Genomic DNA, 26,511 nt, shown 5'->3' with positions numbered 1-26,511 from the left:
AACGCAATTATGATGTCGGCAATCGGGAGTTGTTGGCTATGAAGTGGGCGTTTGAGGAGTGGCGACATTGGATTGAGGGAGCTAAACACCGTGTGGTGGTCCTGACCGATCATAAGAATCTGATTTACCTCGAGTCGGCCAAGCGGCTGAATACTAAACAGGCTCGATGGTCCCTGTTTTTCTCCCGTTTTGATTTTGTGGTCTCGTATCTTCCGGGATCGAAGAATGTTAAGGCTTATGCCCTCTCTAGGAGTTTTTCGCCTGATTCTCCTGGAGTCCTTGAGCCGGTTGGCATTCTTAAGGAGGGGGTGATTCTTTCTGCTATCTCCCCTGATTTGCGGCGGGTGCTTCAGGAATTTCAGGCTGATAGGCCTGACCGCTGTCCAGTGGGGAAGCTGTTTGTTCCTGATAGATGGACAAGTAAGGTAATTTCTGAGGTTCATTGTTCAGTGTTGGCTGGGCATCCTGGGATTTTTGGTACCAGAGATAGGTCCTTTTGGTGGCCTTCCTTGTCGCGCGATGTGCGTGCTTTTGTGCAGTCCTGTGGGACTTGCGCCTGGGCCAAGCCTTGCTGTTCCCGCGCTAGTGGGTTGCTTTTGCCTTTGCCGGTCCCTGAGAGGCCCTGGACGCATATTTCCATGGATTTTATTTCGGATCTTCCTATTTCCCAGAAGATGTCTGTTATCTGGGTAGTTTGTGATCGGTTCTCTAAAATGGTCCATCTGGTACCTTTGCCTAAGTTGCCTTCCTCCTCAGATCTGGTTCCATTATTTTTTCAGCATGTGGTTCGTTTGCATGGCATTCCGGAGAATATTGTGTCTGACAGATGTTCTCAGTTTGTCTCTAGATTTTGGCTGGCCTTTTGTGCTAGGATGGGCATTGATTTGTCTTTTTCTTCGGCGTTTCATCCTCAGCTAATGGCCTAACTGAGCGAACTAATCAGACCTTGGAGACCTATTTGAGATGCTTTGTGTCTGCTGATCAGGATGATTGGGTGTCTTTCTTGCCGTTGGCCGAGTTTGCCCTTAATAATCGGGCTAGTTCGGCTACTTTGGTTTCACCTTTCTTTTGTAATTTTGGTTTTCATCCTCGTTTTTCTTCTGGGCAGGTTGAGCCTTCTGACTGTCCTGGTGTTGATTCTGTGGTGGACAGGCTGCAGCAGATTTGGACTCATGTGGTGGACAATTTGACGTTGTCTCAGGAAAGGGCTCATCGTTTTGCCAACCGCCGTCGGTGTGTTGGTCCCCGGCTTCGTGTGGGGGATTTGGTTTGGTTGTCTTCTCGTCATGTTCCTATGAAGGTTTCTTCTCCTAAGTTTAAGCCTCGGTTTATTGGTCCTTATAAAATTTCTGAAATTATTAATCCGGTGTCTTTTTGTTTGGCTCTTCCTGCCTCTTTTGCCATTCATAATGTTTTCCATAGATCTTTGTTGCGGAGATATGTGGTGCCCGTTGTTCCCTCGGTTGACCCTCCTGCCCCGGTGTTGGTTGAGGGAGAGTTGGAATATGAGGTTGAGAAGATTTTGGACTCTCGTTTTTCGAGGCGGAGGCTTCAGTATCTTGTCAAGTGGAAGGGTTATGGCCAGGAGGATAATTCTTGGGTTGTTGCCTCCGATGTCCATGCCACCGATTTGGTTCGTGCTTTTCACTTGGCTCGTCCTGATCGGCCTGGGGGCTCTGGTGAGGGTTCGGTGACCCCTCCTCAAGGGGGGGTACTGTTGTGAATTCCGCTCTTGGGCTCCCTCCGGTGGTTGTAAGTGGCACTTTTGTGAGTTCTGCTCTTGGGCTCCCTCTTGTGGTTTCTAGTGGTATGGCTGCTGCTTGGAGTTAGCTGTTATCAACTGCCTCCACTTATTATCTCTTCTGCTCGGCTATTTTAGTCTGGCTCTGTCTTCTGCCAGTGCCACTTGTAAATGGTTCCTGGTTGGATTCACATCTCTTTGGAGTTCCCTGTTATCCTGACCAGTTCAGCAAAGCTAAGTTTTTGCTTGCCCTTTTCTGTCCATAGATTGTGGACTTATCCATTCTGTGCTTTCTATGTTTGTCCAGCTTATCAGTGTGAATTAATTCTGTCTTGCTGGAAGCTCTGGGAGACAGATTTGCCCTCCACATCTTTAGTCAGGTGTGGAGATTTTTTGTAAACTCTGCGTGGATTTTTGTAGTGTTTTATACTGACCGCACAGTATTCCATCCTGTCCTATCTATTTAGTTAGACTGGCCTCCTGTGCTCATCCTGGTTTCATTCTGTGTATGTCTTTTCACTCTCCACTCACAGTCATTATTTGTGGGGGGCTAATCTATCCTTTGGGGATTTTCTGAGGCAAGATAGCTTTCCTGCTTCTATCTTTAGGGGTAGTTAGCTCTTAGGCTGTGACGAGATGCCTAGGGAGAGTTAGGTGCATTCCACGGCTACTTTTAGTGTTGTGTTGAGCTTAGGGACTGCGATCAGTACAGTTACCACTTCCTTCAGAGCTCGTTCCATGTTGCTCCTAGACCACCGTATCATAACAGCTTCCCTGACCAGCATTCCAATTGCCTTCCAGACCATAAACAAAAAGGGAAACAGCACAAAAAGATGTAAAAAAGGACTTAAATTAATTCCATTTTTTACATTTTTTGTCCTGTTTCATTTTCTGTTTACTATATATATATATATATATATATATATATATATATATATATAAATATATATATATATATAGTTTAATGTTTGCACAATAGCAAAATCAAAACCATAAACATGAAATCCCTAGCCTTGTACAGGCGCTAATTAAACATACAAACCCTGGATATTTAGATATGGCTGAGCTAGTCTCAGTTTGGTCACAAAAAACAGCTATCATCCATAGCAACCAGTGATGCTTGCAGTTTGGTGCACACAGCCAACATAATCCACTCTGTTCAATTTCACCCAGCCAACTGACCAGTGACTATATGGCCTGTGTATAGTTATAGCTATCCAGGTACACAATATCTGTAGTGCTAGGATTTAACCTTAGCCTTCATGGCTTTCCTACAGTATTTATATCAGGAGATCATTTTGAATATATTTCCCTTTGACTAAGACACAGCCTTTGTCAGTGGCAAAAATGTATTTAGTCACCTGTGCATATAAACATAACACATGTTGAAAAGTGACATCTAAAAGCATAACTCCAAATGTAATGTACAGAACAATATTATAAAATAACCTTATACACTAATGGATCGACCTATTGTAATGATACCGATTTATGAGTATATGGCACCAGGCTATATGCCATAAACCCACACATGCTCAATGTGACCAATCACAAAAAATTAATGACATTGATTTTAATTTTCAATTTTGGGGATTAACTACATTTACACATATCTAATTCTTGATCATTACCTGCAACAATTTTCAACAAAACAGTCGTGGATTTTGGCCTAATAATTAATAGCGTTAGGAATAGTTTTTTATTTTATTTTATCTTTACAGTTATATTAATACAACATCTTGGCATAAATCTTACAGAGCGATAACTGTAGTACTTGTTCTTCTATAATAGGTTGCAGCCCAGCAAAAAGAATCAGAGACAACTCAGCGAGCTGAGCGGGAGGTGTCTAGGATGGTTGTTGCCATGGTTTTGGCTTTTCTCATCTGCTGGTTACCTTATGCTATATTTGCTATGTTGATGGCAACAAATAAGGATATTGTTATCGACCCTTCTTTGGCATCAATGCCTTCATATTTCTCAAAAACAGCCACTGTATACAACCCTGTCATTTACGTCTTCATGAACAAACAGGTCAGTATCTACACAACTGATCATTGCATTAAAAATAAATGTACACACCAGTTATAAGTATATTGTAAACTGAGTATTGCATAAATCAGAAGTGTACCTAGCTATGTAAGTAAACTCATGGGTGCACATACTATTTGTGCAACCTGTGCAGCTGTACAAGGGCCCAATAGTGAAAAGGGTCTGATTAAAGCAGCTTCCAATTATCTGTTAGTAATGAATTTCATAAATCACAGCTACTGGTGGAATGAAGAGGTGTTCCTTGATGAGCTATCAGAGAGCATGTAGCCTATGAACTCTTCTTACTCAGATCAGTGTCCACCTGTGTCCTCCTCCAAACTCCTCTGCATCCTCCCAGCACTTCTGTTCTTCTCCAGAGACCTTTTTGTCCTCCTCCAAACTCCTCTGTCCTCCTCCAGGCACTTCTGTCCTTCTCCAGATTCTGACTGTCTTCCCCCAGACTTCTTTTCCTCCTTCAGCACTTCCACCCTTCTCCAGACACCTCTGTCATCATCCAGACACCTTTGCCTACTCCAAACACTCCTGTCCTCCTTCAAATTTCTCTGAGTAAAATTTACAAGTATAACATTTTGTATATAAAATGCATTTTTGTTTACAAAGTAAAGACTTTCTTTTGAAATGTCTGATTGGTACATATGACAAAGATGTTACTGTTTATCCGATACTATGTATCCTTCACTGGGTACTTCTCCAGATATCTCTGTCTGATCCAGATTCTTCTGCACTTCTCCAGACACCTTTGTCCTCCTCCACCACGCACTTTTCTCCTTCTCCGGACACCCCTGTCCACCCCACCTCCCCACCAATGTCCTTAACATTCTTAAATGAGATAGGCTTCTGTGATTTTGCATTTATCAGGTTAACCTTGGCTACATCTGTACATGTTCTACAATATGTGCATTCATATATACATACAGACTCTCATCAAAAAATTTAAAAGAGGGGTATCTAAGACAACTCAATAATTCTATTTAAGACCCAGATTCACATGAGGTAGAGCTATACAGTAGTGTTGGGTTCACAGTCTCACTGCAAACCTAATTGGCACAATTCCAAATATCTTCAGCTTCTGAGAGTTGAGAGCGACATATAATTTCCATTTAGCTCCACCATAGTAAAGATGATTTTTCTACCTACAGTTGTGTGAAAAAGTGTTTGCCGCTTCCTGATTTTCTATTCTTTTGCATGTGTGTCACACTTAAATGTTTCAGATGACCAAACAATTTTTAATATTAGACAAAGATAACACAAGTAAACACAAAATGCAGTTTTTAAATGAAGGTGTTTATTGTTAAGGGAAAAAGAAATCCAAACCTATGGGCCCTGTGTGAAAAAGTGATTACGCCTAAACCTAATAACTGGTTGGGCCATCCTTAGCAGCAACACGTGAAATCATGCATTTGAATTAACTAGCAATGAGTCATTTACAATGCTCTGGAGGAATTTTGGCCCGCTCATCAATGCAGCCACATTGGAGGGTTTCCGAGCATGAACCACCTTTTTAACCCCTTCATGACCCAGCCTATTTTGACCTTAAAGACCTTGCCGTTTTTTGCAATTCTGACCAGTGTCCCTTTATGAGGTAATAACTCAGGAACGCTTCAACGGATCCTAGCGGTTCTGAGACTGTTTTTTCGTGACATATTGGGCTTCATGTTAGTGGTAAATTTAGGTCAATAAATTCTGCGTTTATTTGTGATAAAAACGGAAATTTGGCAAAAATTTTGAAAATTTCGCAATTTTCACATTTTGAATTTTTATTCTGTTAAACCAGAGAGATATGTGACACAAAATAGTTAATAAATAACATTTCCCACATGTTTACTTTACATCAGCACAATTTTGGAAACAAAATTTTTTTTTGTTAGGAAGTTATAAGGGTTAAAATTTGACCAGCGATTTGTCATTTTTACAACGAAATTTACAAAACCATTTTTTTTAGGGACCACCTCAAAATACCCAAAAGTGACACCATTCTAAAAACTGCACCCCTCAAGGTACTCAAAACCACATTCAAGAAGTTTATTAACCCTTCAGGTGCTTCACAGCAGCAGAAGCAACATGGAAGGAAAAAATGAACATTTAACTTTTTAGTCACAAAAATTATCTTTTAGCAACAATTTTTTTATTTTCCCAATGGTAAAAGGAGAAACTGAACCACGAAAGTTGTTGTCCAATTTGTCCTGAGTACGCTGATACCTCATATGTGGGGGTAAACCACTGTTTGGGCGCACGGCAGGGCTTGGAAGGGAAGGAGCGCCATTTGACTTTTTGAATCAAAAATTGGCTCCACTCTTTAGCGGACACCATGTCACGTTTGGAGAGCCCCCGTGTGCCTAAAAATTGGAGCTCCCCCACAAGTGACCCCATTTTGGAAACTAGACGCCCCAAGGAACTTATCTAGATGCATAGTGAGCACTTTGAACCCCCAGGTGCTTCACAAATTAATCCGTAAAAATGAAAAAGTACTTTTTTTTCACAAAAAAATTCTTTTAGCCTCAATTTTTTCATTTTCACATGGGCAACAGGATAAAATGGATCCTAAAATGTGTTGGGCAATTTCTCCTGAGTACACTAATACCTCACATGTGGGGGTAAACCACTGTTTGGGCACATGCTAAGGCTCGGAAGGGAAGAAGCGCCATTTGACTTTTTGAATGAAAAATTATTTCCATCGTTAGCGGACACCATGTCGCGTTTGGAGAGCTCCTGTGTGCCTAAACATTGGCGCTCCCCCACAAGTGACCCCATTTTGGAAACTAGACCCCCCAAGGAACTTATTTAGATGCCTAGTGAGCACTTTAAACCCTCAGGTGCTTCACAAATTGATCTGTAAAAATGAAAAAGTACTTTTTTTTCACAAAAAAATTCTTTTCGCCTCAATTTTTTCATTTTCACATGGGCAGTAGGGTAAAATGGATCATAAAATTTGTTGGGCAATTTCTCCCAAGTACGTCGATACCTCATATGTGGGGGTAAACCACTGTTTGGGCACACGGCAGGGCTCGGAAGGGAAGGCGCGCCATTTGACTTTTTGAATGGAAAATTAGCTCCAATTGTTAGCGGACACCATGTCGCGTTTGGAGAGCCCCTGTGTGCCTAAACATTGGAGCTCCCCCACAAGTGACCCCATTTTGGAAACTAGACCCCCCCAAGGAACTTATCTAGATGCATATTGAGCACTTTAAACCCCCAGGTGCTTCACAGAAGTTTATAACGCAGAGCCATGAAAATAAAAAATAATTTTTCTTTCCTCAAAAATGATTTTTTAGCCTGGAATTTCCTATTTTGCCAAGGATAATAGGAGAAATTGGACCCCAAATATTGTTGTCTTGTTTGTCCTGAGTACGCAGATACCCAATATGTGGGGGTAAACCACTGTTTGGGTGCACGGCAGGGCTCGGAAGGGATGGCACGCCATTTGGCTTTTTAAATGGAAAATTAGCTCCAATCATTAGCGGACACCATGTCACGTTTGGAGAGCCCCTGTGTGCCTAAACATTGGAGATCCCCCAGAAATGACACCATTTTGGAAACTAGACCCCCAAAGGAACTAATCTAGATGTGTGGTGAGGACTTTGAACCCCCAAGTGCTTCACAGAAGTTTATAACGCAGAGCCATGAAAAAAAAAAAAAAATTATTTTCTCAAAAATGATCTTTTAGCCTGCAATTTTTTATTTTCCCAAGGGTAACAGGAGAAATTTGACCCCAAAAGTTGTTGTCCAGGTTCTCCTGAGTACGCTGATACCCCATATGTGGGGGTAAATCACTGTTTGGGCACATGCCGGGGCTCGGAAGTGAAGTAGTGACGTTTTGAAATGCAGACTTTGATGGAATACTCTGTGGGCGTCACGTTGCGTTTGCAGAGCCCCTGATGTGGCTTAACAGTAGAAACCCCCCACAAGTGACCCCATTTTGGAAACTAGACCCCCAAAGGAACTTATCTAGATGTGTGGTGAGCACTTTGAACCCCCAAGTGCTTCATAGAAGTTTATAATGCAGAGCCGTGGAAATAATAAATACGTTTTCTTTCCTCAAAAATAATTATTTAGCCCAGAATTTTTTATTTTCCCAAGGGTTACAGAAGAAACTGGACCCCAAAAGTTGTTGTCCAGTTTCTCCTGAGTACGCTGATACCCCATATGTGGGGGTAAACCATTGTTTGGGCACATGCCGAGGCTCGGAAGTGAAGTAGTGACGTTTTGAAATGCAGACTTTGATGGAATGCTCTGCGGGCGTCACGTTGCGTTTGCAGAGCCCCTGATGTGCCTAAACAGTAGAAACCCCCCACAAGTGACCCCATTTTGGAAACTAGACCCCGAAAGGAACTTATCTAGATGTGTGGTGAGCACTTTGAACCCCCAAGTGCTTCATAGAAGTTTATAATGCAGAGCCGTGAAAATAATAAATACGTTTTCTTTCCTCAAAAATAATTATTTAGCCCAGAATTTTTTATTTTCCCAAGGGTTACAGGAGAAATTGGACCCCAAAAGTTGTTGTCCAGTTTCTCCTGAGTATGCTGATACCCCATGAGTGGGGGTAAACCACTGTTTGGGCACACGTCGGGGCTCAGAAGGGAAGTAGTGACTTTTGAAATGCAGACTTTGATGGAATGGTCTGCGGGTGTCACGTTGCGTTTGCAGAGCCCCTGGTGTGCCTAAACAGTAGAAACCCCCACAAGTGACCCCATTTTAGAAATTAGACCCCCAAGGAACTTATCTAGATATGTGGTGAGCACTTTGAACCCCCAAGTGCTTCACAGACGTTTACAACGCAGAGCCGTGAAAATAAAAAATCATTTTTCTTTCCTCAAAAATTATGTTTTAGCAAGCATTTTTTTTGATTCACAAGGGTAACAGGAGAAATTGGACCCCAGTAATTGTTGCGCAGTTTGTCCTGAGTATGCTGGTACCCCATATGTGGGGGTAAACCACTGTTTGGGCACACGTCAGGGCTCGGAAGTGAGGGAGCACCATTTGACTTTTTGAATACGAGATTGGCTGGAATCAATGGTGGCGCCATGTTGCGTTTGGAGACCCCTGATGTGCCTAAACAGTGGTAACCCCTCAATTCTACCTCCAACACTAACCCCAACACACCCCTAACCCTAATCCCAACTGTAGCCATAACCCTAAACACAACCCTAACCGCAACACACCCCTAACCACAACCCTAACCCCAACACACCCCTAACCATAACCACAACCCTAATTCCAACCCTAACCCTAAGGCTATGTGCCCACGTTGCGGATTCGTGTGAGATATTTTCGCACCATTTTTGAAAAATCCGCGGGTAAAAGGCACTGCGTTTTACCTGCGGATTTTCCGCGGATTTCCAGTGTTTTTTGTGCGGATTTCACCTGCGGATTCCTATTGAGGAACAGGTGTAAAACGCTGCGGAATCCGCACAAAGAATTGACATGCTGCGGAAAATACAACGCAGCGTTTCCGCGCGGTATTTTCCGCACCATGGGCACAGCGGATTTGGTTTTTCATATGTTTAGATGGTACTGTAAACCTGATTGAACACTGCTGCGGATCCGCAGCCAAATCCGCACCGTGTGCACATAGCCTAATTCTAAAGGTATGTGCACACGCTGCGGAAAACGCTGCGGATCCGCAGCAGTTTCCCATGAGTTTACAGTTCAATGTAAACCTACGGGAAACAAAAATCGCTGTGCCCATGCTGTGGAAAAACTGCACGGAAACGCAGCGGTTTACATTCCGCAGCATGTCACTTCTTTGTGCGGATTCCGCAGCGGTTTTACAACTGCTCAAATAGAAAATCGCAGTTGTAAAACCGCAGTGAAATGCGCAGAAAAACCGCGGTAAATCCGCCATAAATCCGCAGCGGTTTAGCACTGCGGATTTATCAAATCCGCAGCGGAAAAATCCGCAGAGGACCAGAATACGTGTGCACATACCGAAACCCTAACCCTAGCCCTAACCCTACCCCTAACCCTAACCCTACCCCTAACCCTAGCCCTAACCCTAACCCTAGCCCTACCCCTAACCCTACCCCTAACCCTACCCCTAACCCTACCCCTAACCCTAACCCTATTCTAACATTAGTGGAAAAAAAAAAATTTCTTTATTTTTTTATTGTCCCTACCTATGGGGGTGACAAAGGGGGGGGTCATTTATTATTTTTTTTATTTTGATCACTGAGATATAATCTATCTCAGTGATCAAAATGCACTTTGGAACGAATCTGCCGGCCGGCAGATTCGGCGGGCGCACTGCGCATGCGCCCGCCATTTTGGAAGATGGCGGCGCCCAGGGAGAAGACGGACGGGACCCCGGCTGGATCGGTAAGTATGATGGGGTGGGGGGGAGCACGGGGGGGGGGGATCGGAGCACGGGGGGAAGAATCGGAGTGCGGGAGGGGTGGAACGGAGCACGGGGGGCGTGGAACGGAGCACGGGGGGGCTGGAATGGAGCACGGGGGGGGGGTGGAACGGATCACCGGGGGGGGGGGGTGGATCGGAGTGCAGGGGGGGGTGATTGGAGCACGGGGGGGTGATTGGAGCACGGGGGGAGCGGACAAGAGCACGGGGGGGAGCGGAGCACTGGACGGAGGGGAGCCGGAGCAGTGTACCGGCCAGATCGGAGGGCTGGGGGGGCGATCGGTTGGGTGGGGTGGGGGCACACTAGTATTTCCAGCCATGGCCGATGATATTTCAGCATCGGCCATGGCTGGATTGTAATATTTCACCCGTTATAATGGGTGAAATATTACAAATCGCTCTGATTGGCAGTTTCACTTTCAACAGCCAATCAGAGCGATCGTAGCCACGAGGGGGTGAAGCCACCCCCCCTGGGCTAAACTACCACTCCCCCTGTCCCTGCAGATCGGGTGAAATGGGAGTTAACCCTTTCACCCGATCTGCAGGGACGCGATCTTTCCATGACGCCGCATAGGCGTCATGGGTCGGAATGGCACCGACTTTCATGACGCCTACGTGGCATCATGGGTCGGGAAGGGGTTAAAGTCATGCCAGAGCATCTCAAACAGATTAAGGTCAGGACTTTGACTAGGCCACTCCAAAGTTAAGTTTGTTTTTCTTAAGCCATTCAGAGATAGACATGCTGGCGTGTTGTGGTTCATTGTCCTGCGGCACAAACCAAGTGTGCTTCAGCTTGAGATCATGAACAGATGGTCGGACACTCTCCTTCAGGATTTTCCGTTTACCACAGCAAGTCTTCCAGGTCCTGAAGCAGCAAAACAGCCCCCAGACCATCACACTACCACCACCATATTTTACTGTTGGTATGTGTTCCTTTTCTGAAATGCGGTGTTACTGCTATCCCAGATGTAATGCGACATACATCTTCCAAAAAGTTAAACTTTTGTCTTGTCTGTCCACAGAGTATTGTCCCAAGAGTCTTGGGGATCATCAAGATGTTTTCTAACAAAACTGAGATGAGACTTTATGTTCTTATTGCTCAGCAGTGATTTTCGCCTTGCAGCTCTGCCATGCAGGCCATTTTTGCCCAGTCACTTTCTTATGGTAGAGTCAAGAACACTGACCTCAAATGAGGCAAGTGAGGCCTGCAGTTCTTTGGATGTTGTTGTGAAGTCTTTTCTCATCTCTTGAGTGAGTCTTTGGGTAATTTTGATCTGCTGGCCACTCCTGGGAGGATTCACCACTATTCCATGCTTTCGCCATTTGTAGATAACAGCTCTCACTGTGGTTCGCTGGAGTCCTAAAGCTTTAGAGATGGCTTTAAAACCTTTCCAAGACTGATAGATCTCAATTACTTTGTTACTTATTAGTTTCAGAATTACTTTGGATTGCATCATGATGTCTAGCTTTTGAGGTTCTTTTGGTCTGCTTCACTTTGTCAGGCAGATCCCATTTAAGTGATTTCTCAATTGAGAAGAGGTGTGACAGTAATCAGAAATCCTACAAGAACACACAGATTCATTGTCTACAAAATTCTAATAAAAATATAACAAAGTTTGTTATACTATAAATAACAAAAATCACATTTGTCATCATCTAACGCTACAACAGACAAGGCACATAGAAGGTTAATGTGTGAAGGACACATAAAACGTTGATTAAATCCTACAAGGATACACAGAGTCATTGTCCAAAAAATTATAATAAAAATATAACAAAGTTTATTACTATACATAACAAAAATCACATTTGTCATCATCTATAGCTATAACAGACAAGGCACATAGAAGGTTAATGTGTAAAGGACACAAAAAACGCTGATTAAATCAGAGGCTTTGCAGGCAGGCCGGCGTCACACTAGCAGTATTTGGTCAGTAATTTACATCAGTATTTGAGAGCCAAAACCAGGAGTGGGTGATAAATGCAGAAGTGGTGCATATGTTTCTATTAGGCTATGTGCACACGTTCAGGATTTCTCGCAGAAAATTCCTGAGAAAAACCTGTAATTTTCTGCAAGAAATCCGCAAGAAATCTGCATGCTTTTTTGCCACGTTTTTGACACGTTTTTTCTGCGTTTTTTGATGCGTTTTTTTCGGGACATTTCCCAATGCATTTTGTAGTGGGAAATCCGCAAAAAAAAAAATCGCAAAATTAAAGAACATGCTGTGTTTTTTACCGCTTTGCGTTTTTTTCGTGGAAAAAAATGCATCATATGCACAAAATGCGGAATTCATTCTAAATGATGGGATGCTTATTGTATGCGTTTTTTTGTGGTTTTATGGAGTTTTTATCGGGAAAAAACGCGAAAAAACAGCAACGTGTGCACACAGCCTTATACTTTTCCTCTGTTTGTTCCACTCCTGGTTTTGGTTTACAAACACTGATGTAAAATACTGACCAAATACTGCTAGCGTGACGGCAGCCTAACAGGAATCAAGTACCCTATACCTCAATATAGTAATCAGGCCTGGCTAGGGAGTTTACACTCAGCTTCCCAAAGATGTGATAAACCACAGTTAATTTATGGTTTAAGGGGGCGGGCAATCACTTTTTTACACAGGGCCCTTTGGATTTCTTTTCCCCTTAATAATAAAGACCTTCATTTAAAAACTGTATTTTGTGTTTACTTGTGTTTTCCTTGTCTAATATTTAAATTTGTTTGGTGATCTGAAACAAATAAGTATGATAAACATGCGAAAAAATAGGAAATTAGGAAGGAGGCAAACACTTTGTCACACAACTGTAGATATACTGCCATATTACCACATAATGTCAAAATGAAAAGTGAGGTTTCCACTCTGGATCATACCTGTTAGGGCTAGCGGAATGCACCGAGTAAATATGGAGATAGCATAGGTGTGTTCTCAACCCGGGGTCCACCGTGCAGGAGTGGAACCTGCTGCTAGTAAATGCCACTATATGGCGGTACTACGCCTGAATAGACACGGGTTTCGTCACCCGGACTGTATAGCAACTCTGTTGCTTCACAGAGTTGCCAGGATTAAAGGTAATGCTGTGCTCTGTTAACCTCACAGACGATCACAGCTCACTAATGGAGCAGGTAGCATACAGTGGTCATACAGTGAGCAACAGCACACAAACAACTCCTCTACGGAGGTACCGGAATTCTAGGGCTATACGCCAGCCCTAAATTCACACACACAAACTCATCTCTGGAGGTGCCAGAATTCTAGTGGCTATGCAGCCGACCCTGAGCACATGCTGACACTGACCACAAAGTAGATAAGCTCATACACAAGAACATAAGTTGCTACTAGCGCATGGCCGTGCGGCCATGCGAACCTTTTATAGAGAAAGCTCTCTAGGACCTTCCAATAGGAACTGCTTCAGGACCTGAGCATGTGACCCCCGACCTCCAATGACAGATCGTCCCTTGGGCATGCTCAGTGGAGGAAATGCAGGACTTAGTCCCAGGAGCGTTTGCTTGCCGCTGAACAGTGCTGGTTACAATGGCTGAGCCTGGAAGATCAGCAGTAACCAAGCGCACAGTATCTGACTGAGCCAGATGCTGGGACCGACATCTCCATTGAGCAGGCTCCACTGTGGCTGAAGAATGGGAGACCGCAGTGGAGGTGGCTCGAGATTCCCCTTGTGCAGCAGCGGGAACTCAACACCTAACATTACCCCCCCTCCTTGGGCCTCACTACGCTCGAAGGTAGCAATGAGTTCCGGAGCCCGAATGTGCTCAGCAGGCTTCCAGGACCTGTCCTCTGGGCCATAGTCCTTCCAATCCACCAAATAAAATATTTTGCCAAGTACCACCTTACACCCCAAGATAGCGTTCACCTCAAAATCATCTGTAGATGAACCTGATGTCCCGGGAGATGACTCAGAAAACCGGGACATGTGAACGGGCTTAAGAAGAGACACATGAAAGGTGTCGATGATACCTAGGCATGGAGTAAGGGCCAGACGGTAGACCATAGGGTTAACCTGTTCCAGGACCTTGAAGGGACCCAAGTAGCGAGGTGCAAACCTAGCGGACTCAACTCGCAGCCTGATGTTATGGGCGGAGAGCCACACTAAGTCACCAGGTGCAAAGGTCGGAGCAGGGTGCCTATGTGAATCGGCGGAGGACCTCATTCTCTCCTTGATAGCCCGGATGGCATCCCGAGTGCAGTCCCAAATATCACGTGCCTCCACAGCCCAGTCTGCCACCTTGGAATCGATGGAAGACACGGGCATAGGCACAGGAACTCGCGGATGCTGGCCATAGTTAAGAAGGAATGGGGTCTGTCCAGTGGAGTCAGCTACAGTGTTGTTTAGCGCAAACTCCGCCCATGGTAGCAAGGATGCCCTGTCATCCTGCCTAGCAGAAACAAAATGTCGCAGATATGGTTGGCCCTCTCTACCAACCCATTCGTCTCAGGATGGTATGCTGAAGAGAGATTCATCTCGATGTTGATTAGACGACAGAGCTCTCTCCAGACGCAAACTGGGGACCCCACTCACTGACAATTTTGTCCGGCATATTGTGTAGGCCAAAAATGTGTTTAATAAACAACGCTGCCAAGACCCATGCAAAAGGTAGCCGTGGAAGAGGCACCAAGTGCCCCATTTTAGAAAAATGGTCGGTGATTACCCAAATGATGGTGCAGCCATGGGACTTGGGTAAGCCCACCATAAAGTCCATCTCGACCATCTCCCAGGGCCTGTCTGCCACCGGCAGAAGGTAAAGTAACCCAGCTGGCCGTTGTCGAGGAGACTTATTCTTGGTGCAGGAGACACACGCCCAAATATAGTCTCCAACGTCACGGGCCATATGCAGCCACCAGTACGTCCTCGCCAGAAGCTCAGATGTCCTTTTGGTCCCAAAGTGTCTACCCACCCTAGACGAGTGAGCCCAAGAAAGAACCTCCGGTCACAAATTTGATGGCACCAAAGTCTTGCCCAGGGGCACAGACTCTAGCGAAACCAGAGCCACGGTCCTTAGACTCTCAAAAGGAACAATAAGCCGAGGTTCCTCCTCTGCTGATGACACTAAGGAGCGGGAGAAAACATCGGCACGAATGTTCTTCTCCCCGGAGCGAAAATGGAGGGTGAAATAGAATCAGGAGAAGAACAGGGACCATCTGGCCCAGCAAGAATTTAGCTGCTGGGCAGTCTGTATATAGACCAAATTCTTGTGGTCAGTGTAAACTTGGAAGGGAAAGCGAGCCCCCTCTGCGAGGTGTCTCCACTCCGAGAAAACCAACTTCATGGCTAGCAACTCCCTATCTCTGATGGAATAATTCCTCTCCGCTGGTGTGAAGGTCTTGGAGAAGAAGCAAGGATGCTTCTGATCTTGAGCATTCTTCTGGAAGAGGACTGCTCCAGCACCAATGGAACAGGCATCCACCTCCATAATAAAAGGTTTATCAACATCAGGGCAATGTAAAATAGGAGCGCTAGCGAAGTGTGACTTAATTGAAAGGCTCTGGAAACCTCCTCCGACCACAATTTGGGATTTGCTCCCTTTTTGGTGAGGGCAACCAAGGGAGCTACCAAAGTTGAGAAGTGGGGAATGAACTGGCGATAGTAATTAATGAACCCCATAAAGCGCTGCACCGCTTTGAGAGAATGGGGTTCCTGCCTGTCCATCACAGCCTGTAGCTTGGCAGGATCCATAGCAAATCCCTGGGCGGTGATGATATAGACAAGGAAAGGAAGGGACTCCTGCTCAAACACACACTTCTCCAACTTGGCGTAGAGGGAGTTTGCCCGTAGGAGGTCGAAGACTTTGCAAACATCTCTCCAGAGGGAGTCTATATCTGGAGAGTAGATGAGAATATCATCCAGATAGACTACGACCGAGGTAGAGAGCATATCCCAGAAGATATAATTCACAAAGTCTTGGAAAACAGCAGAGGCATTACAGAGCCTGAAGGGCATCACCAGGTATTCATAGTGCCCATCCCTGGTGTTAAATGCCGTCTTCCATTCATCCCCCTCACGGATACAAATCAGGTTGTAAGAACCCCGCAGATCTAGTTTAGTAAATACCCTCGCTCTGTGCAACCTGTCGAATAGCTCTGATATCAGGGGCAGAGGGTATTTATTCTTAACGGTGATGGCGTTAGGACCCCTGTAATTAATGCATGGATATAGTTCTCCATTCTTCTTCTGCACGAAGAAGAATCCTGCCCCTGCAGGTGATACTGACTTCCTAATGAATCCTCTTGCCAGATTCTCCTGGATGTATTGGGACATCGCCTCTGCCTCCGGGAGAGACAGTGGATAGACTCAACCCCGGGTAGGCTCTGCACCAGGGAAGAGGTCAATAGACAGTCATAGGGATGGTGGGGCAGAAGGGTCTCCGCAGCCATCTTGGAGAATACGTCCGCATAGGGCCAGTAGTGCTTGGGGAGAGAGGTCAAATCTGCGGGTACTTCAGAAGTAGCAACCTGAATGCACTCCCTCAGAGATCTGCCCTCACAAGATTCACTCCATCCCAAAATTCTCCCTGAGGACCACTCTATATGAGGGGAGTGATAACGTAACCAAGGTATCCCTAGCAGGATCTCGTCTATTTCCTCAGGGATGATGACAAGGAGAGAAATAATCTCCTGATGGGATGGAGAAATAGATAATGTAAATGGGATGGTCTGGTGTGTTATTTGTGAGGGCAGTGTCGACCCATTCACCACTCGTACAGTCACCGGCTTGGCGAGCATCACCAGGGGTATTGCGTGGCTTTGGGCGAAGGCTGAGGACATAAAATTCCCCACCGCCCCAGAATCCACACAAAGCTCAACTGTAAGAGTGGAAGGGCCAAAGGTGATTGTCCCCTTAAAGGACAGTTTGGAGGAAATTGCCGCTGTGTCTAGTAAATCTCCTCCTACGGTTACTAGACATGGTCGTTTCCCGACCGATGCAGACATTTCTTAGCATAATGTCCTATCTGCTGGCAGACATTACAGACCACGGGTGTTCGAGCGGCCTGGGACTTGGGCCTTGCTCGAGATACCTCCATGGCCTCATAGGACTCGGACGCCTGAACTGGAGAATCCAGAGGGGTGGCGAAGGTAGGAGCCAACCGAAACCTCTGCCTACACTGGGTTCGCTCCAACCTTCATTCGTTAAAACAAAGGTCGATGTGGGTAGAAATAGTTATAAGCTCCTCTAGTTTGGCAGGAATCTCCCTGGTGGCCAAGGCGTCCTTCACATGGTCAGCCAGTACCTTCCAAAAGACCCGGATAAGGACTTTATCTGGCCACTCCAGCTCAGATGCAAAAGTCCGGAAGTGGACAGCGAATTGACTGACCATGGACGAGCCCTGTGCCAATGCCAGCAGTTGGAGCGCCGTATCATGGGTGACACGAGGTCCCATAAAGACCTGTTTCAGAGAATCCAAGAAGCGAAGAGCACTCTGCACCGCACGATCATCGCGTTCCCACAGCGGCATTGCCCACTCCAATGCCCTGCCCAACAGAAGGGATAAAATAAATCCCACTTTAGCCCGTTCCGTGGGAAAACATGCAGCTAGGAGCTCTAGATGTATAGCACACTGACTCATGAATCCCCAACACTGCTTACTGTCACCAGCAAACTTGTCTGGTAACAGGAGACAGGATAAAGTCAAAGCAGGGGTGGTAGTGGACAAACTGGCTACAACCACGCTCGCCGCCTGAACAGCGATTGCGGTGACATCCACAGCCGAGGTTGTGCGTTCAAGAGCTGCCAACCTGCCCTCCAGCTTCTGGATGTACCATTGTAGACACTGATCGTCCGCCATTACTAGCCTGACCATGGCGCTAATATAGTTAAGGCTGGCGGAACGCACCGAGTAAATATGGAGATAGTATAGGTGCGTTCGCAGCCCGGGGTCCACCGTGCAGAAGAGGAACCTGCTGCTAGTAAATGGCGGCACTATATGGCTGTACTACGCCTGAATAGACACGGGTTCTGTCACCCGGTCTGTATAGGAGCAAACTCTGTTGCTTCACAGAGTCTCTGGGATTAAAGGTAATGCTGTTAACCTCACAGAGGATCACAGCTCACTAACGGAGCAGGTAGCATACAGTGGTCATACAGTCAACAACAGCACACAAACAACTCCTCTCCGGAGGTGCCAAAATTCTAGTGGCTATACGCCAGCCTTAAATTCACACACACAAACTCCTCTCCGGAGGTGCCGGAATTCTATTGGCTATACAGCCGACCCTGAGCACATGCTGACACAGACCACAAAGTAGCTAAGCTCATACACAAGAACATAAGTTGATACTAGCGTGCGGCCATGCGAACCTTTTATAGAGAAAGCTCTCCAGGACCTTCCTAGTGGTCTAATAGGAACTGCTTCAGGACTTGAGCATGCATGTGACCCCCGACCTCCAATGAGGTCGTCCCTTGGGCATGCTCAGTGGAGGAAAAGCAGGACTTAGTCCCAGGAGTGTCTGCTTGCCTCTGAACACTGCTGGTTACAATGGCTGAGCCTGGAAAATCAGCAATAACCAAGCGCACAGTATCTGACTGAGCCAGATGCTGGGACCGACGTGTCCGCTGAGCAGGCTCCACTGCGGCTGAAGAAGAATGGCAGACCGCAGCGGAGGTGGCTCGAGATTCCCCAAGTGCAGCGGCGGGAACTCAACACCTAAGGCTACTTTCACACTAGCGTTTTTTGCAATACGTCACAATGCGTCGTTTATGGGGAAAAAACGCTTCCTGCAAAGTTGCTTGCAGGATGCGTTTTTGCCCCATAGATTAACATTAGCGACGCATTGCGACGCATTGACACACGTCGCAACCGTCGTGCGATGGTTGCGCCGTGTTGTGGCGGACCGCCGGGAGCAAAAAATGTTACATGTAATGTTTTTGCTGCCGACGGACCGCTTTTTCCGACCGCGCATGCGCGGCCGGAACTCCGCCCCCACCTCCCCGCACCTTACAATGGGGCAGCGGATGCGCAGGAAAAATGCATCCACTGCCTCTGTTGTGCGGCGCATTCACTACTAGCATCGGAACCTCGGCCCGATGCACTGCGACGGGCCGAGTCCGACGCTAGTGTGAAAGTAGCCTAACAATACCTTGCCTAGATAACAGTATCCACAAAGTACAATAATAGCTTCAAATAATACCATACTTTGTACCATACTTTATAGTGTCATTTAGTGCCTATAATTCCATTTACCAGCATACAGTGAAACAATTGATGCAAAATTCCAAAATGCCAAATAGTGCGTAGAGCAGCTATCCCTTACTATGTGTTTTCACCACTGTGTAAATGACAGAAAAAACTTAAAACTAGCTTTACAATAGGTTAGTAGTTTACGACTCTTGAACACAAGGCTCCATACTACCCACTAAGGCCGGGTTCACATTTGCGTTCAGGGGCTTTGTGGAGGGCTGCGTATGTCCTCCGTTAAGCCCCGCATACTTCTGCATGCGTCTTGCGTACCTATCTTTAACATTGGGTATGCAGGACATACGGATGCGTCATTTTGACGTGCCTGCTGTCCGAACAAAACACAACTCACTGCGTTCCGGTGCGGTCAGCAGGTGCATCAAAACAACGCATCCACATACATCTGCATGTCCTGCGTACCCAATGTTAAAGATAGGTATGCAAGACGCATGCAGAAGTAGGCGGAAGTAGGCGGGGCTTAATGGAGGACGTACGCAGCCCTCCGCAAAGCCCTGAATGCAAATGTGAACTTAGCCTAATGCAGCTAAAGCAATTTGTATGCCCTTGGGAATGTAACTGTATAACAGGGATTAGTTTACATGAAAAAGGTTACCCCACAAACAGTACACTGTTAAAATAATATTTTCATACCTAGGAATCACAATGTAACTCCTAGTTACATAAATTTAAAGATCACCTGTTGGACTATTCATGCTGCCCAATACACGGACAGCGTGAATCAGAGCCTTGCTGCGTGATTGTAGCCAGGTATGTTTATTTAACATCTTCACACCCGTGCATTTTTTTTGTGTTTTTTTGTTTGTTTTTTTGTCTTTTCCACCCCTTTTTCAAAGAGCCATAACTTTTTTATTTTTCTGTCGAGTTTTTTTTTATTTAAGTGGTGAAAAAAAAAACAGACATTTTTAACAAAGAAATATATTGGTTTTGTCGTCATTTTCGGAGACTCGCAACTTTTTCAATTTTCAGGAAATGGAGCTCGGTGAGGTCTGATTTTTTGCTCCCTGATCTAATGTTTTTACTGATACCATCTTGGGGTACAAACAATGTTTTTATTGCATTTAATTGCAATGTTTCATCAGCCAAACAAAGGTATTGGTACTTTTGACAGTGTGGACAGGTGCCAAGTCCTGCTGAAGAATGAAATTTCCATCTCCAAAAAGATTGTCGGCAAAAGAAAGCATGAAGTGCTCTAAAATTTCCTAGTAGATGACTGCATGCTTACTGGTTGGCGAGATGTTCTTTTCTTGAAATTCTGTGCCCTTTTTTCTCCACACATACCTCTGATCATTGTGGCCAAAGAGTTCTATGCTGACCTTAACAGTCCACGGGATGTATTTCCAAAATGCATCAGGCTTGTTTAGATTTTTTTTGCATACTTCTGACCCTGAGGTGAGGACACAGGAGATGTTTTCTTATGATGACTCTTCCAAGAATGCCATATTTGTTCAGGTGTCTCTGAGCAGTAGAACAATGTACCACAACTCTAGAGTCAGCTAAATCTTTCGGAAGGTCATTTGCAGTCAAGCGGAGGTTCTGATTTGCATCTCTAGCAATCCTACAAGCAGCTCTCACTGAAATTTTGCTTGGTCTTCCAGACCTTATCTCGACCTCCACTGTTCCTTCTAATTGCCATTTCTTAAATACATTTCGAACTGAGGAAAGGGCAACTTGAAAACGCTTTGCTATCTTTTTTATAGCCTTCTCCTACTTTGTGGGTGTCCACCTTTTTCATGAAGAATCCATGGCTGCTGTTTTTTGGCACAGGGTTAGAGGAGCCTGGGTTTTTATAAAGCTGGAAAATTTGCATCATCTGGCCTTTCCTAATGATGATAGTGAACAAGGCATGACCAGGGCAGGTTTTAGGCAAAGTGGGGCCCTAGGCAAAAGTTTAAAATGGGGCCCCAAATGCTCACATATTGCACGTCACACAGAAGCATTTCTGTTGTATTTACATGTGCTGAGTTCAGGCCGCTAAACGAGTATGATCGACAATATTGAAATCGTTCGACACTTGTTTCCCAGCCTCTTTATACCAACTGAGAATGATGGCAACAGAATAATCACTATTAGATCAATCTGTCCCCATACAGTATCATGTTTTCAGCAGCATATCTACAGTTTACACCAGCGATGTGCTGCTGAGAACAATGATTTTTGTTCTGGCATAAACAATCCAATCACTCGATGAATATGCAGCATTTTGCTTGTTTAGTATAATACACCCCATAGTCCTCCGTATATTATAATGTGCAAAACAGTCCTCCATATTGTAAAATGCACACCCTATAGTCCTGCATATAAAATAATGTGCACCACAGTCCTCTATATTGTAAAATGCACACCCCATAGTCCTCCATATAATATAATGCGCCCCATAGTCTTCCATATAGTTTAATACACTCCCCATAGTACTCCAAATAATATAATACACTCCCTGTAGTCCTCCATATAGTATAACACAGTCCCTATAGTACTTCACATATTACAATACACGTCTCAGTCCTCCATATAGTATCATACACTTCCCATAGTCTTCCATATAGTATAATACACTATTCATCGTCCTCCATATATTAAAATACACTCCCCAGTCCTCTATATAGTATAACACACTCCTCATAGTCCTCCATATATTAAAAACATAGCTCAGTCCAACATATAGTATAACACACTTCTCATAGTCCTCCATATAGTATTATACAGTCCCCATAGTCCTCTATATAGTATAATACACTCCTCAGTCCTCCATATAGTATAATACACTCCTCAGTCCTCCATATAGTATAATACACGCCTCATAGTCCTCCATATATTAAAATACAGTGCTCAGTCCTCCATATAGTATAATACACTCCTCATAGTGCTCCATATAGTACAATTCACTTCCCATAGCATAATGAACCCCATAGTTCTTCATATAGTGTAATGTCTTCTCCATAGTCCTCAATACAGTATAATGCAGCCACCCCAGAGTATAATGCAGCCACCCCACAGAGTATAATGTAGCCCCCTTAAGAGTATAATGCAGCCCCACCATACAATATAATGTAACCCCCATAGAATGTAATGCAGCCCCCCTCATATAGTATAATGCAGCCCCTCCATAGAATATATGGTAGCCTCCACATAGAGTATAATGCAGCCCCCCATAAAATATAACGCAGCCCCCATAGAATATAATGCAGCCCCTCCATAGACTATAATGCAGCTCCCTTATATAGTATAATGTACAGTGCCTTGCGAAAGTATTCGGCTCCCTGAAACTTTTCAACCTTTTCCCACATATCATGCTTCAAACATAAAGATACCAAATGTAAATTTTTGGAGAAGAATCAAAAAGTGAAACACAATTGTGAAGTTGAACGAAATGTATTGGTTATTGGTTAGTCCACCTGTGTGTAATCATGTCTCCGTATCAATGCTCCTGCTCTGTGTGTTACGCTTAGGGACCAGGAAAGCGAGATAAGTGGACCCACTGGACCGAAACAGCGAACCTCCCCAGGACGAGTGGACCAGGTGGACCGCCCCCTATACAGGGAGCGTTAGGAGCAGGCCCAGGGGAGACTACTGAACGGCAGCCGGTACCAAAGTACAGGGAAAGGAAAAGGTCAGGGCAGGGACGACGGAAAAGAAAACGAGGAAGGAGAAGAGGAACGGGTAACGGGAAACTGACTAGACAGACAGAGAATGAAAGGACAAACCGGAAGACAGGATGAGGACACGAGACAACGGAAGCGCAGGAGATGATGGCGGAAGGACTAGGCAGAGGATCTGGAACACCAGGAAAAAACGGAGGTACAGGAGAACTGGAGCTGCAAGGGAAGCACGGAGACAGTTAAAGATAATACTCAGAAACGAAAAGTCAGAGACAAGAGAAAAGCAGCTGGGAGAACGTAGGGTACGCTAGGAAGCGAGAGAGCCAGAGGCATTTGCCAGAAAACAAATGACAGACAGGCACAGCCAAAAGGAAGAGGCGGCCTTAAATGCAGAGTGGCAGCGTACCTTCCGGGTCATGGACTTCCAGGACCACAGAGAGCAGGGGAAAGAGCGTCCAAAGAAAAGGCAGAGTGCGCGTGCGCAGGAAACCCTAGTGCGCGCGCGCCCGACAGGAAGCAGGAGCCGGGAGAGCGAGCAGAGGAGGCGGCGCTGGAGGAGGAACAGGAGCGCGCCGGGACGCCGAGGAGCAGTAAGTAAGAGCAGACAGCAGGGGCCGCGGCGGTGATAACGGCGACCTGACACTGTGATAGTCTCAGGGTTCTGTTTGAAGCACAGAGAGCATCATGAAGACCAAGGAACACAACAGGCAGGTCCGTGATACTGTTGTGGAGAAGTTTAAAGCTGGATTTGGATACAAAATCATTTCCAAAACTGTAAACATCCCAAGGAGCACTGTGCAAGCGATCATATTGAAATGACAGGAGTATCATACCACTGCAAAACTACCAAGACCCACCCGTCCCTCTAAACTTTCATCTCAAACAAGGAGAAGACTGATCAGAGATGGAGCCAAGAGGCCCATGATCACTCTGGATGAACTGCAGACATCTACAGCTGAGGTGGGACAGTCTGTCCATAAGACAACAATTAGTCGTAGACTGCACAAATCTGGCCTTTATGGAAGAGTGGCAAGAAGAAAGCCATTTCTCAAAGATAGCCATAAAAAGTGTTGTTTAAAGTTTGCAACAAGCCACATGGCAGACACACCAAACATGTGGAAGAAGGTGCTCTGGTCAGATGAAAACAAAATCAAACTTTTTGGCAACAATGCCAAACGATATGTTTGGCGTAAAGGCAACACAACTCATCACTCTGAACACACCATACCCACTGTCAAACATGGTGGTGGCAGCATCATGGTTTGGGCCTGATTTTCTTCAGCAGGGACAGGGAAGATTATGCTTATGGAGGAAAACTCGCACACCAGAAGACTTCATCCACTTCAAATTTATGTAAAGAACCTATAACTCTGCCCTTCACCTCACCGAATGGACCTACTTCACCAGCCTGATCTCCTCACTATCCAACAACTCCAAGAACTTTTTGACAGCTTTCACAGACATTTGTGCTGATTACCTGGCCTCCCACTTTATAGAGAAAATAGATAATATCCGTCAAGAAATCTGCTCCCAGCCACCAGGTGCCGTGACTCCTATCCCTCCCTGCATTTCCCCTGGCTCACTCTCCACATTTGATCCAATCACAGAAGAAGTCTCCAGGCTAGTCTCTTCTTCTAATCCGACTACATGCACTACTGACCCCATTCCCTCACATCTCCTCCAGTCTCTCTCTCCAGTCGTCACAACTCACCTAAATACAATGTTTAATCTCTCCCTCTCATCAGGCTTTTTCCCCTCCTCCTTCAAACACTCTATCATTACTCCATTATTAAAGAAACCCACTCTCGACCCATCCTGCACAAACAACAACAGACCAGTCTCCAATCTCCCCTTCATCTCTAAACTCTTGGATCACCTGGTCTACTTCTGCCTTACCTGTTACCTCTCCACTCACTCACTCCTAGACCCTTCACAGTCCGGCTTCTGCTCCCTACATTCGACACAAACTGCACTCATCAAAGTGACCAATGACCTTCTGACAGCAAAATGTAATGGTGACCACTCTCTGCTCATTCTTCTTGACTTTTCTGCAGCTTTCAACACTGTTGATCACCATCTCCTACTGTCTAGGCTCAAGTCACTAGGCATTAAGGACACTGCTCTCTCCTGGTTCTCTTCCTATCTTTCTGACTGCTCCATCAGTGTTTTGTTCTATGGCTCCACTTCATCCCTTCTTCTTCTCACTGTTGGGATACATCAGCACTCAGTCCTTGGCCCCCTTCTCTTCTCTATCTACATGGCCCCAATTGGACAGACCATCAGCAGATTTGGCTTTCAGTACCATCTTTATGCTGATGACACACAACTATACAAGTCATCCCCTGACCTTACCCCGCTGTAATACAGAACGCCAGTGATTGTCCGCAGTCTCCAACATCATGTCCGCTCTCTATCTGAAACTCAACCTTTCCAAAACTGAATTTCTTCTGCTCCCACTGTCTACTAACCTCCCTAAATCTGACATTTCCCTCTCCGAGGGTGGCACCATAATTACACCCCGGCAGCAGGCACGCTGTCTGAGTGTTTTGTTTGACACCAATCTCCCCTTCAACTCCCATATACAATCTCTTGCCCGCTTACACCTAAAGAACATCACCAGAATCCGCCCTTTTCTCACCATGAAAACATCAAAAACCCTCACTGTTGCCCTGATCCCTCACTCGACTTTCCCCTCTCCAGTTCATTCTTAATGCAGCAGCCAGGGTCGTCCATCTGGCTAATCGGTACTCGGACACATCTGCTCTTTGCCAGTCGTTACACTGGCTGCCCATTAATTATAGGATCCAATTCAAAGTACTTGTTCTCACCCACAAAGCTCTCCACAGTTCGGCACCCCCTTACATCTCCTCCCTCATTTCTGTCTATCGGCCTAGCCGATTCCTGCGCTCTGCAAACATCTTTCGACTAACCTCTGCACTAATCCGTACCTCCCGATTCCAAGACTTCTCCCGTGTTGCGCCAATCCTCTGGAATGCTCTACCCCAAGAAATTTGGACCAGCCACAACTTGTACAGTTTTAGACGCTCCCTCAAAACACATTTGTTCAGAGCAGCCTATCACGCTACCTAATCAAAGTCATTTTATGTGTAAGTATGTGTAGTCCATTCACTATCTCTATCTATCCCCCACTTCCTCAAGATGTCTGGACCATCATTGTAAATGCTTGTATCTCCCCCACCTCATTGTACTGTAGATTGTAAATACTCATGAACAGGGTCGTTTTATTATTTTGCTTTAATTATTGTATTATTGTTAACGTTGTTACTTATGACTGTTGTGTTTGAAACTGTTAAACTGTAAAGCGCTGCGGAATATGTTGGCGCTAAACAGATAAAGATTATTATTATTATATAAAAATAAAGAATATTAATATTATTATTATTATGCAGCCCCATCAAAGAGTATGTGCAATCCTCCCTCATAGAATATAATAGAGCCCACCACTCCATAGAATATAATGTAGCCCCATCAAAGATTATGATGCAGTCCACCCTCATAGAATATAATACAGCCCCCCCATAAAATATAATGTAACCACCCATAGGATATAA

At 45.3% G+C, this 26,511-nt stretch overlaps 1 protein-coding gene across 1 annotated transcript in view; it reads left to right on the top strand.

Moving 5' to 3' along the window:
- LOC138670210 (pinopsin-like) overlaps positions 1-26,511 on the top strand; it is a 42,244-nt gene that overhangs the window by 9,037 nt on the left and 6,696 nt on the right. The window contains exon 4 of the mRNA XM_069757347.1: positions 3,533-3,772. Within this exon, the coding sequence (XP_069613448.1) occupies positions 3,533-3,772 (240 nt within the window). The remainder of the gene's footprint in view (positions 1-3,532; positions 3,773-26,511) is intronic.

Source organism: Ranitomeya imitator, chromosome 3 (assembly GCF_032444005.1).
Source record: "Ranitomeya imitator isolate aRanImi1 chromosome 3, aRanImi1.pri, whole genome shotgun sequence".
Classification (NCBI taxonomy): domain Eukaryota; kingdom Metazoa; phylum Chordata; class Amphibia; order Anura; family Dendrobatidae; genus Ranitomeya; species Ranitomeya imitator.
Note: the sequence above shows the minus strand (reverse complement) of the source record. Positions and strands in the feature narration are given on the sequence as shown.